The 13,360-nt window shown below is 36.1% G+C and overlaps 1 protein-coding gene across 3 annotated transcripts in view; it reads right to left on the minus strand.

Annotated features, from left to right (window-relative positions):
- The window catches only part of LOC145268647 (tRNA-dihydrouridine(16/17) synthase [NAD(P)(+)]-like), a 59,671-nt gene that overhangs the window by 40,862 nt on the left and 5,449 nt on the right, over nt 1-13,360 (minus strand). Inside the window, exons 1-2 of one of the 3 annotated variants that reach the window (XM_080124126.1) lie at nt 7,940-8,063; nt 3,924-4,162 (exon numbers count right to left, since the gene is read on the minus strand). In XM_080124126.1, the coding sequence (XP_079980252.1) occupies nt 3,924-4,162; nt 7,940-7,958 (258 nt within the window). In that variant the 5' untranslated portion in view covers nt 7,959-8,063. Of the gene's footprint in view, nt 1-3,923; nt 4,163-7,658; nt 7,762-7,939; nt 8,064-13,360 lie in introns of those variants that run through there. The other 2 variants (XM_080124128.1, XM_080124129.1) reach the window with 2 other exon arrangements.

The raw sequence follows: 13,360 nt of genomic DNA on the forward strand, positions 1-13,360 counted from the left end.
TTTTACACAGTGATCACCACTTATCAAGGCCCGGAAGCCACTCAGGGATAAGGGTTATTGCAAGTACATTACATTAGTGTGGAGATTTGATGAAGTGTTTACTTAAGGGGGCGGTTCATTAGGAATTTGTTAACATTGGACTTGAACACACCCAAGTTGTAGTCCAGAGGGAAGCAGGCAGACGGAACAGAGTTCCACAGGCGTGCAGTTCTAAGAAAGAGAAGCTTTGTTCATGGAATCCGCGTTTTGATTTAGGCACAGATATAGAGTGGGGGAAATTTTTCACAGTGGATTCAGCTAGACGGGTGTTTTTCGTGAAAGATTGGCGAGGGGGGGGGACCAGAGATTGGAGTTCAGACGAGCACCTGCCATGGAAATAACGATAAAATAAGGATAGGCTCGCAACGTCTCTTCTGTGGGAGAGGGGTTGCAGGGTAGAGAAAAGGGCATCCCCCACTAAACCACGTGACCAAGATGAGCATCAAAATAGTTCCTTACCATCCCTATAGTCCAGACGTTGCTCCTTGTAACTTTTGGTTATTCCCTAAGCTCAAGGAAAATCTTAGAGGCTGTCATAATGAGATAATTGAGGAGATGAAAGAGGCTGTGACGAAGGTCATTAACATGGTAACTCAAGAGGACTTCTATTGGGCCTTCCAGAAGTTGTTGGCATGGCACAACAAGTGCATAGAAACTAGAGGATATTACTTTGAAGAGGACTAGAGTTTTATATGCGCACTTTCAATAAAAGTGCCCATACAAAAAAATTCTGGAAACTTTCCGAAGGCACCTCGTAACAATTTTCAGGGGAGAGAAATGATAATTCCTTGTAGTGCTAATTTAGAATTACACTGATTAAAAAAAATAAAAAATACAGAAAAATTTTTATGATGTCTGTACTTGTCACAGAATGAACATGTCATATTCCAAAAATTACATAAATTAATCAAGTATTTTATTTTTTATTAGGAAAATAAAATATAAGTGTATTAGAAGGCAATAGCTTTTAGGAACTAGTGTGTTAATATGATAATGCCCCTTTTAGGAACCGGTGTGTTAATACGATAATGCTGCTTTTAGAAACTGTTGTATTAATACCTTTTCAATAAATGAATGCAGAGAGATGGTATTGAGTAATTTCTCATTTTAAAATGGGTCCATTCTCTACAATTATTCAATTTTAGGCATTTAAGAAAAATATTACTTTTTATGTAGGCTGTTTTTTGTTTTTTTTCTTGGTTTTCATGTACTTTTTGTATCTCCGTTTCTACACTGCTTTTTTCTCACTCACATGTCCCTATTCCGAATTTGTAGCAGTGGGTTGCAATTAATGAAGATTTTTGGGTGTTTTTACTAAAATATGGGTGTGGGGGAGTTCCTTCTAGATCTAGGCAATTTTTATGCATCAAATCTTAAATCTTTACTTCAATTGACAAAACTTTTGATAAACAAATGAAACATAAAAAAAATAAATTAAAATAAATTTTAAAAAATAATTTTTATTATTTGGAAATATTGAAGTAAAAATTCCATTTTTTACTTAAATTCCTAAATTTAAAAAATATTCTTACAAATTTGAAGGTTCTCATTTACCTTTACATGGAATTTTTATTTGATTAAATAATTCAAAATAAAAAAAAAATACTGCACTGAAATAATGTTATTATTTAGAAACCATTCTTAACATGGGAAGGGTATTTTATAACTATTCTGTACTTTTATCTAGCAATTTAATAAACAGAAATAGAGTAGAAATTAAATTTAACTTCAAAATACTATGCAAAAATAGCACAGTAACAAATAATTCTCGTTTTTGTTATTTCAAAGTATTTAATTATGTAAAAATTGGAATAACTTTTTAAATTTAGTAATCAAGTAAAAAATGGCATTTAATCAAGTAAAAAATGGCATTTTTACTTGATTAAATAATTCGGGTTTGTATTACTGTACACATAGATTCGAAAAAGTTGTCAAAAAACAAATATATAACAAATAAATGTTATCAAAGGCAAGATAAGTTACTTTTCTACCAAACTGGATATATTTTTTGTGTTTTTATTCAATGTAACATATTTATTCAGCTCGAAAAACATGCAGTGTTTACCGATGTATTGAACAATTCAAAATGGCGGCCGACTCTCTCTTAAACACGGTAAGTTCGAGAAAAGGTGTTAAAAATAATAAACTAGACAAAATACTATTAAAAAAATACCAAATATATGAAACCTATGTCACGGTAATATATATAGAGCGAATTTCTAACAGTATTTTGTCTAGTTTATTATTTATAACACCTTTTCCCGAACTTACCGTGTTTAAGAGAGAGTCGGCCGCCATTTTGAATTTTCCAACACATCGGTAAACACTGCATGTTTTTCTAGCTGAATAAACATGTTACATCGAATAAAAACACGAAAATTATATCCAGTTTGGTAGAAAAGTAACTTATCTTGCCTTTGATATCATTTATTTGTTATATATTTGTTTTTTGACAACTTTTTCGAATCTATGTGTACAGTAATACAAACCCAATAATTCAAAATAAGAAAAATGATTTTTATTTTAATTTAATTATTTTATTGTGCAATAATTTATATCAGTTTGAAATAGGTTAAACTTTAAAAAAATGAATAAGTTGTTAATGACCATTTTGGTACAAAAAAATGCCCACTGATGGTGGCCCACTGCTACGAATTCGGAATAGGGGCATGTGAGTGAAAAAAAAAAATGAGAGTAGAAACAGGGATGAAAAAAGTACATGAGAACAAAGAAAAAAAATAAAAACGCAGCCTATATTACAAAAATAAATAATTAAGGTTTTTCTTAAATGCTTAAAAGAAAACAAAATACGAAATTGAATAATCATAGGGAATGAAAGCATTTTAAAACAAGAAATTAATCTATAGACACCATCTCTATGTTCCTTTATTGAAAGGTTTTTTGAAAAAAAAAGAAAGCACCCCCCCTCCTGAAAAACGCACCGTACATAAAAATATATCCCCCCCCCTTCACGAATCTCAAGTTGTGTATATTTACAAATGACACATGCCTTGACAGTCAACTGGCAATGATTGAAAAATGTCCCCTTTGAATCTTTCGGCTTCTGGGGTCCTTATTCTATACTTTGTCCATAAAATTTGATTTTTAGTTTGTGTCAATGTGATTACAACCTTTTTAAGGGGCTGAAATTTTTCTACAGTTTTGCAGAGTTTGACTCGGAACAAAAGAAAGGTAAATATTTTCTGAAAAGTTTGAGAATTTTAGACCAATTGAGCAAAACTCAATTTTTTTGTAATTGTCTTGGAAAACTTGTTTCCATTAATAATTAATTTTCTACCTTATTGTCTTTCATAATTTTTGGTTGGTTGGTTGTTTTGTTTTACTGCATATCAACCCTTTTCAGGTTATTTAATGCCGAATCTGATGATTTTGAAGAACGATTTTTTAATATAGTATATTTGTTTTTTAAGTCGTATTCTATTTAACCCATAGTTGGGACCCTAACAGGTGCTACCACTCCGGGTCAGAGTGGACCTGGGAGCAATGGCAATTAAAGGGTGGCTCCACACTCCCTAAGGCCTGCAAGCTGGGGCCCTCACCATCGGATATAGTTTAAGGTCATATCCAGGACCTTCATAATTTTTGGATATGTTAATTACTGCGACATGACAATTAAGTAGATACCATTAATTTTACTTGAGATTCAATATTTTGATTTTTGAATTCCGCTAAGATCGTAACGTGCCCATTACACTTTATTTTAGTCTAATACATAAAAGGCTATATATCAATATATATCACATATCACATATGAAAGAGTCCGTTGTGGAATTTCCACAGGTCCCACTAGTGTATATTTAAATGTGTTTTACGAGAATTCTGCATTTTTTTTTTTTTTTATCAAATGATTTATTTTTCCTTACCTGTATAATAAGTGGTCTGTCTTCTCCACAAGTCATCAAGGATTCTTCCCGGTAGGTTAGGTTTCGAATAAAAACGGAAGCATGTAGCATTGGTGTATAGCACAAGTGAGCACCATATTTCCTGCTCAGCATTCTCCACGCCAGTTCGCTCTGGTCTACCATCGGTGCAACCACATACTTGGCGCTCTTTAATTTTGTACGCCAGAATTCAAATCCACTTGGTTTTTCGTTAATTCGATCTGACAAAAAAAAGAGAACAATTTAAGATTTTCTTGCCATTAACCTTTTATGACCCGCTTGAACTAATTCTGATTTTGAACTCATATAAACACGAAAGAACAAACAGAAGATTGAATTATTTGCCGTGAATCCATTTTCACAAAATTTCAGGTACAGCACAACTGACAGCAACATGTCTCCACCCTTTGTAACCTACACTGATGATTGCGTTAGCATGAAACACTAGTGTCTGTAGGTATAAAAAATATTAACCATTTATAACCTGGTTGACCTTATTCATTCAGTCATAAATAAATGAATATAATGGTATAAATAGATCAAGAGTTGCTAATTCTAATCGGCCCCATTTTATCAACTAAGCTCCAGCCTCTGTCTCATCACCGCAATGTTGCATCACTGTGCCTGCTTTACAAATATTTTAATGGAATGTATTCTGATGAACTTGTTTCACTTGTACCCCCTCGACGTACATATCCCGACAAACCCGCTTAGCAATAAGATCTCACCCCTTCACTGCTGTTGTGCGTAAATGCCAGAAAGCTGTCTATTCTAATAGTTTCTTCCCTCAAATAGCTAGACTTTGGAATTCCCTTGCTGCTGCCTGTTTCCCTGGCTGTACTGATATGCAGAAGTTTAAATGTAACATAAACAAATATCTTGTTAATCTTTCCTAGACATGGTCCCAAATAGTAGCCTCTTACGTCCAAGTGGTGATATGCTTTGTAAGGGGTGAACATGAGTAAAAAAATAAATAAATAAAATAAAGTGGGAATTGATTCAAACACGCCTTGTACATATTAGTTTAATATCTGGGTAGATGTCAGATATCTCCAGATTGCAACTGTCCATTGCTTACATTCAGTATGCCACCATCTGTTTCAGAGAGTGGAGGATTTCATTTGTTGTCATAAATACACTTTTTTCAAGCAGAATAGACAATAATCAAGCTAAGTTTATGAAATGCAAAAATTCTCAGTGGTAGTTTTTTTTTTTTGTTTTGTTTTGTTGCAATCCTTTGAGATATGTAATTTATATATTTCCCATTTACTTATCTCCCCACGAGGGCAGAGTTAGACACAAGGTCAGTTTTTAATGTGGGGAAAATCCAGTTCCCCAAAAAGGAGCACTCTGGATAGGAACAAAAATAAGAATTGCCAGAGTTTAGAGGTACTCCTCCTCCACTGATTGAGATCATGGTGAAATGTAGTATCAGAACAGATACTACACTTTCATCATTTATTTTCTGCAAATGTAGAAATTACAAATGTTAAACAAAAAATAAACAATTAGGCATAAGGCCAACTCAAAAAAATGGGATAGTACACGTTGTTCCTAGCCAAAAGATCATTATATGGCATGCAGTGGACTTATTGGATGGACGAAATGGCATCGCCTAAAGAGGTTTCCTTATCCCTAAATACTGTATTCCCCTTTGAACTGATAGCATAATAAAATTTAATTGTAAATTTTTTATCCCTTTGTTATCTTAAATTATTCTATAAAGCTGGTTGAGTTTATATGTGAGTATATTTATCATACAAGTGAATGTTGAACATAAAAAATAATATACATAAAAAGTATTTATAAAATGCTTGCTGAATAGGTGTGGGAGGCTGGTATATGGATCTGCAGAATAGATTTCCACATAGGGGTCAAGGGGTACGGAGTCGAAGATATCAAAGGAGTTAGAGTTGGCATCCTATGAATTCTAGGAGTCGGAGTCGGACTTTTACCATCCGATTCCGCAACCTTGGTTAAAAAAAAAAAAACAATTTGTTGTTGCTAAAAAAATAAATAAAAATAAAAATAAATAAACAATACAAAATGTAACTTTTCTTGAAAAAATAAATATATATATTAAGTAAATTTACAGTAGTTTTTTTTTTTATTTATTGTATTTCTATTTTTTTTTTTTTTTTTTCTTTTTCCGGTTTGTTTGTTTCGAAATTTGTCTGCGTCTGTTACTTTGCTCGGCTTAATTCGAAAGGAAAGGATAACTTTCGAAAATATCGGCGAAAAAAGCGACCCCCCCCCCGGTAAAAATGTGCCTAGTTGAAGGTGAAGATATTAATGTTTTTAGCCAATTTTTCGATATTTGTCGTCTGAAAGGTCGAGCTTCAAAACGATACTGACTTCGTAAAAATCCGTCGCCTTTGTCGAAAGTTTTAGGCAGACATGCAAACATACATTTATATATTGGTAGCTCAAATTTTCGACCCAAACCGATTAAAAAGCTTGCCCAATCTCTGAATACCCTTTATGTAAAATTTAAAATGTTTAGACCAGAAATTGTCTGAGTAATTTGGTAGAGACCGCAGAGGTCAAATTTTTTTAAAATTTGATCTCTATAATGACTGCTGAACATTTATTGTTTTGGGCTCAAACCAAGTTATTAAGTTAGATCCATGTCCAAGGAACCTATATCTAAAATTTCAATTGTTTATACCCCAAATTGCCGGCAGGAGTTTGGTAGAGTTCTCAAAGGTCAAATCGTTGAACTTTGACCCTTTAACAGCCAAATTTCTGGCCGAAAACGGATTACAAAGATTTTCCCAAATCTCAGTACCCTGTATATCAAATTTCGAGTCTGTAGACTTAAAATTGACAGAGTAATTGCGTAGGGAAATGTACACAGACGCACACACAGACACGTTCACTTTTATAGATATATAGATTTTGAAGTGTGATTATCAAGACTTCACAGCCATTGGTACTCCTTGGGCGTTCAGTTCCAGGCTGGCCAGCATATTTATTTAATAGTCACTCCCTTAGTAAAGGCTAACGCATGCACAGTAACATTTACGTTGGCTTAGTATCTACACCATCTGTTAATTTCTCACTTTTACAAACGTGTTATTTATTTACGTTGGCTCAACTATTCATGAGTATTAAAAACAAAAAACTTATCCAGTTAGGTAGAAAAATAATTTATCTTGCCTTTCATAACATTTATTTGTTAAATAGTTGTTTTTTAACATCTTTTTCGAATCTATGTGTATAGTAAAACAAACCCAAACTTTTTTTTTTAAATAAAAAATAAATAAATAATGTGACAAATAATCGTTTAGTTACTACGACAACGTCAGTAAATAAAAAACTGTTACGTGTGCTTGCGTCAGGGAGCGGTGCTTGTTTTTATGCTGGTCGCCATGGAACTCAACGCCCAAGGAGTACCCGATTTTCGTATTCAGCATAGTCGAAAAACTTCAAAAGTCGTCATTTAAAAGAAAATTGTGGAGGTGGAGCTAATCTGAAAATTTACCCTTTCTAACACATTGGGTTTGTTTCGAAAAAGGGTGCTAATGCACTTACTGATCCGCGCTATTTTTTTTAATCGTATTTCCAAGTTTAATTAAAGTTTTATGATATGTTTTTTGAAGGTGGACCTACTCTAAAAAAATACCAGTGAAAGTACGGAATAGTTACGAAATACCATCCCCTCCCCATGTTAAGAATGACTTTCTAAATGATGACGTTATTATTTCAGCACGGTACCTTCTCTGCATAAGTACCAACAGTTAATTTGCCAGTGGATGCTAAAACTGCACCAGTCCCCGACGAGGCTCGCCCATCCTAGAAAGGAAAACTAAAAATTTGAAACTAAAATCCCGTTGTTCTAAATTGAATATAATAAATTCGAAGGTCATAAAAATCCTCTCGTGCCTTTCTCTCAAATCCAAAATGGCTGGAAAATAAAAATTTAATTAATAAAAACCAAAAAGAAATAAAACTTCGTATGTAAATAAAGTTTTTGTTGTTGTTTTTTTCTTTCATACCTGGTTCGTCTTCCCACATGGCTTTTAAGATTTCAGAAATAAAGAAATGCGAAGTCGTGGCCGGTGTTCACCCAAATGTTGTCCCTCCTTAATTTACTTCCATCTGTTATTGCTATACGAGATAACGCTATACAATAATGCTATACGAGATATATGAGATAACTGATCAATTTTTATGATTTCAGGTTCAGATCAACAGCTACAGCAGGAATTGAAATACACCCTACTAAAGCCTGATTGATTGTCACGGCTGGTGAATTTCAAAAATTCAATCGGTATGAGAGGATACTTTAGAAGAATGATATGCAACAAGATTCTGTTTTAAACTTGGAGAAAATGCCACAGAAATACATGGAATGCTTTAGACTGCTTTTGGACCATCTTGCATGAATCGAGCATCATTTTGAGTGGCATAGGAGATTCAAGGAAGGCAGGGAGCTTATAAGAGATGATGAGAGGTATAGGAGGAGAGAGAAAGTCAGAACACTAGAGTTGATTGGGCAAATAAAGAATTTCATACATAAGAACAGTTGTGTGTCTATAGAGACAATAAGTGCTGAGTTTGATGTCAGTGTGGGAACTGTACACCCAGTTATTCGCGAAGAATTGAAGATGTATGAGATATGTGCAAAGTTTGTTTCAAGGGTGCTCCATCTTTGTCACAGTCTCTAGTGCCCTCTCGACGTAAATATGCCAATGCCAGAAAGCTTTCTACTCTAATAGTTTCTTCCCCCGAACAGCTAAACTTTGGAATTCCCTTCCTGCTACCTGCTTCCTTTACTGTACTGATATGCAGAAGTTTAAATGTAATACAGTGGCATATCTAGGGTATGGCAGGCATGGCCCGTGCCATGGGCGCCGCTCTGACATGGGCGCAAAAATTGCTTGACAAAAATTAAAATTAGTAGTTAGGTATATCTAAGGTATAAATTATTAAGAAGGGGCGCACATTCAAACTTTGCCATGGGCGCCATTTTACATAGGTACGCCACTGATGTAATGTAAACCAACGTCTTGTTAATCTTTCCTAGGCATACTCCCAATTAATAGCCCCTTTCGTCCAATTGGTGATATGCCTTTGTTAGGGGTGAATGTGAGTAAAAAAAAAAAGTCATATTAAATGCCAGTATAATTCTGGGCTTTATATAAAGATGCTGTCATCATCAAAGATGACTTCGATTAAAGCTAGGGACCATACCACATATTAAATGCCAGTGTAATTCTGGGCTATATATATAAAGATGCTGTCATTATCAAAGATGACTTCTATTAAAGCCAGGAACCATAACACATATTAAATGCCAGTGTAATTCTGGGCTATATATAAAGATGCTGTCATCATCAAAGATGACTTCTATTAAAGCCAGGGACCATACCACATATTAAATGCCAGTGTAATTCTGGGCTTTATATAAAGATGCTGTCATCATCAAAGATGACTTCTATTAAAGCCAGGGACCATACCACATATTAAATGCCAGTGTAATTCTGGGCTTTATATAAAGATGCTGTCATCATCAAAGATGACTTCTATTAAAGCCAGGGACCATACCACATATTAAATGCCAGTGTAATTCTGGGCTTTATATAAAGATGCTGTCATCATCAAAGATGACTTCTATTAAAGCCAGGGACCAGACCACATATTAAATGCCAGTGTAATTCTGGGCTTTATATAAAGATGCTGTCATCATCAAAGATGACTTCTATTAAAGCCAGGGACCAGACCACATACTTGACTGAACCGTAAGAAACTAAAATAAATAAAAGTGGGTTCTTTTTTTTTTTTTTTTTTTACAAGGTAGGTAGTCACCACTTATCAAGGCCCAAAGGTCACTTGAGGATTACGGTTAGTGAGTGTACTGTGGTCATGGAGAAAATAATTTAGTGATCGTTTTTGGTGGAAATTGAGTGGAATTTGATTATTTAAGCGGATGGGATAGCAAAAACTTGTTTACATTGAACTGAAGTTGACCACGTTGTAGTCAGCTGTGGAACAGAGTTTCACAAGCAGGCAGTTCTAGGAAGGAAACCTTGCTAATGGAATGTGTTTAGATTCAGGCACAGATAGAGAATAGGGGAAAATTATTGGTATGCAAATTAGCTTCTTTTTTTTTTTTTTTTTTTTCCTTTGAAGATTGTAATGTGGGAGCCAAACCAGCTGCCAACATTGCCCTGCTTTTTATTGAAACCAACCGAGAGCTCTTTTTAGTATCCTCGTTGTTCCCTTAAGTGCAATTGTCTGGATCTCTTTTGCACTTGGTTCACCAGGAATATTAGTTAGGTAGGACTTCAGGTTTGCTTCTTTTCTTTTTTTAAATTTTCTTCCTTTGAAGATTGTAATGCTGGGTATTTTTACAAGAAAAGGAGAGAAAAATACACCACATGTTCGAGAGAAGCGAAGTGCATTCAGGGCAAGATAGATGTGCAAAAAAGCACTGGCTAGACGGTGCAAGGTGATGGGGAGAAGGAGACTTTTAAAAAGCGCATGTGTGTGTGAAAAGACCTTGAAAATGTCAAATTAATAGAAATCCATTTTTTAGAAGCACAAAGAAAATGAAATTTAGAACATGATGGTTAGAAGATTAGACATGTGTGATATTTTTTTGTTTTTTTAAATAAACATTCATTTATTTAAAGTTTCTAATTTTCGATTTGTAACAATGTCTATAGCAATATAACAATACCTATATAAGAGCCAGGTACGTCCAAGGATGGAGTATTGTTGCCACATCTGGGAAGGAGCTGCTAGAAAGACCTTATCCTGCCTTGACAGTTTTTTTTTGGAGGGGTGTCACCACTTATCAAGGCCCGAAGGCCACTCAGGGATAAGGGTTATTGCGTGTACAGTAATCAATGAGATAGTATTGTAGTTATCATTAGTATTGGGGGTTTTGATAGAGTGTCTTACTTAAGGGGGCGGTTTGTCAGGAGTTTGTTTATGTTGGACTTGAAGATGTCTAAGTTGTAGTCAGGTGGGAAACAGGCAAGCGGCAGAGAGTTCCACTGGCGTGCAGTTCTAAGAAAGGAGATTTGCTCATGGAATCTACATTTGGATTTAGGCACAGATAAAGAGTGGGGAAAATTATTGACAGTAGTTTCAGCCAGACGGGTGTTTCTCATGAAAGATTGGTGAGGGGGGACGAGGGATTGGAGCTCAGACGAGCACCTGCCATGGAAATAACGATAAAACAAAGACAGGCTCGCGACGTCTCTTCTGTGGGAGAGAGGTTGCAGGGAAGAGAAAAGGGCATCCCCCACTAAACCACGAAGTCTATTTTGTACTCTGTCAAGGCAGGATAGGCTGTTTTTAGCAGCTCCTGCCCAAATGTGGCAGCAGTACTCCATCCTTGGGCGTACTTGGCTTTTATACAGATAGAGAATTGCATTAGTAGTGAGATATCTTCTGGAGCGGTAGAAGGATCCCACCATTTTCCCAGCATCCCTGGCAACAGATTTGATGTATGTGTTCCATTTCAGATCAGGAGTAAAGGTCAATTCCAGAAGCTTGTCAAAACATGAAGCCTCCCCAAGACGAGAGCCATCCATTTCAAATAATGCCAGATGGGGATCAGAGCGTTGATGATGTAAAGATAGAAGCTTGGTTTTGGATGCATTAAAACTGACCAGCCACCTCTTCCCCCATTGTACCATGCGCTCAAGATCAGAGGAGACAGAATTAGAGAGAACTTTGTCATTTACAGCCTTTGATGTGTTGCCATAGATGGTCGTATCATCAGCATAGATGTCAACAAATGATTTAAGTATGTGTTTTGGGAGATCATTGATGTAGATCAGGAAGAGAGTTGGGCCCAGGATGGACCCTTGGGGAACTCCAGCATTAATACTGTGGGCCTCTGATTTCTGCCCATCAACCACTACTCTTATGAACCTATCAGAGAGAAATGATTTAATGATTGAGAAAACATTTCCAGTAATACTGTAGCTGTAAATCTTGTGAAGTAGGCCTTTATGCCATACCTTATTGAAGGCCTTCGATATGTCAAAAGCAATTGCCCTGGAATGGAAACCTTTGTTAAGAGATTCACTAATCCTATGTGATATAACCGTTAGCACATCTGCTGTAGATCTTGCCGAGCGGAAACCATATTGCATGTCACTAAGAAGGTTGTTTCTGTTGAGGTGGTTGACTACTTCTTTATTTAATATGGATTCCAACAACTTACTCATGACACACAGGAGACTTATTGGTCTGTACTGAGAGGGAGATGACTTTTCACCTGAATTTTTAAATACATGGCATACTGATGAGGTTTTCCAGGGTGTTGGAAAGCACTTCTCCTTAAGGCAACGCTTAAACAGTTTTGTAAGTATGGGGGCAAGTTCTGGTTGGAGCTTTTTCAGCACTATAATTGGAATGCCATCAGGGCCAGTTGCTTTACTGGAATCAAGGTTCTTGATTAGCTTGGCAACCTCACGCACAGATATTTGTATGTTGCATAGTGTGTTGTCTGTTATAGGAGGAAATACAGGGAGTTGATGGTCATTGTTGCATAGAGTAGAATTAGCTGCAAAGTTCTTGGCAAATAGTTTGGCCTTGTCTGATGCTGACGAGATGACCTCAGGTCCATTGATAATAGTTGGGATAGAACGCACGCAGCCTCTTTCTCACAGAAGAGATGTTGCGAGCCTGTCTCTGCTTTATCGTTATTTTTATGGCAAGTGCTTGTCTTTTTTTTTTTTAATTCAATTTTCACCCCAAATACCCAAACAAGGCACCACCCCAAACAAGGCACAGTGCCACTTTGAAGCAGGGGGCTACTATCAGGGACTTAATTTGCAGGGGCATTATGAAGGGAGATGAGTAGAAAGATGTTTGTTCACATTACACTTGAACTTCTGCATATCAGTACAGTTGAGAAAGCAGAATCCCGGAAGGGAGTTCCAAAGACCTGCAGTTCTGGGGAAGAAACTATTGGAGTAAAAGGCTTTCTTATACCTAGGGATCTCTACTGTAAAGGGATGAGACTTACTAGTTTGTAGGGTTTGTCGGGGGTAGTTACGTCGAGGAGGTACAAGTGTTTGCAGTTCGTCAGAGCATTCACCATTAAAGTATTTGTAGAACAGGCAGAGGGATGCAACATCTGGTCGATGGGACAGAGTCTGAAGCCTAGATGACAGTTCAGGACCTATCTTGTCTGAGTTCCAATCTATTGTCCACCCTCGCCAAACTTTCACAAGAAACACTCGTCTAGTTGAAAACACTTTCAATAATTTACCCCACTCGTTATCTGTACCTAAACCTAAACATATATTCCATGTACAAAGCTTCTTTCTTAGAACTGCACACCTGTGGAACTGTCTCCCATTTACCTGCTTTCCAGCTGATTACATGGTCGTCTTCAAGTCCGATGTAAACAAGTTCTTGATGAGCTGTTCCCCTTAAGTAATCCAATTTAC

The sequence above is a fragment of the Euprymna scolopes genome, chromosome 44, assembly GCF_053919585.1.
Source record: "Euprymna scolopes isolate OS-2025 chromosome 44, ASM5391958v1, whole genome shotgun sequence".
Lineage (NCBI taxonomy): Eukaryota > Metazoa > Mollusca > Cephalopoda > Sepiida > Sepiolidae > Euprymna > Euprymna scolopes.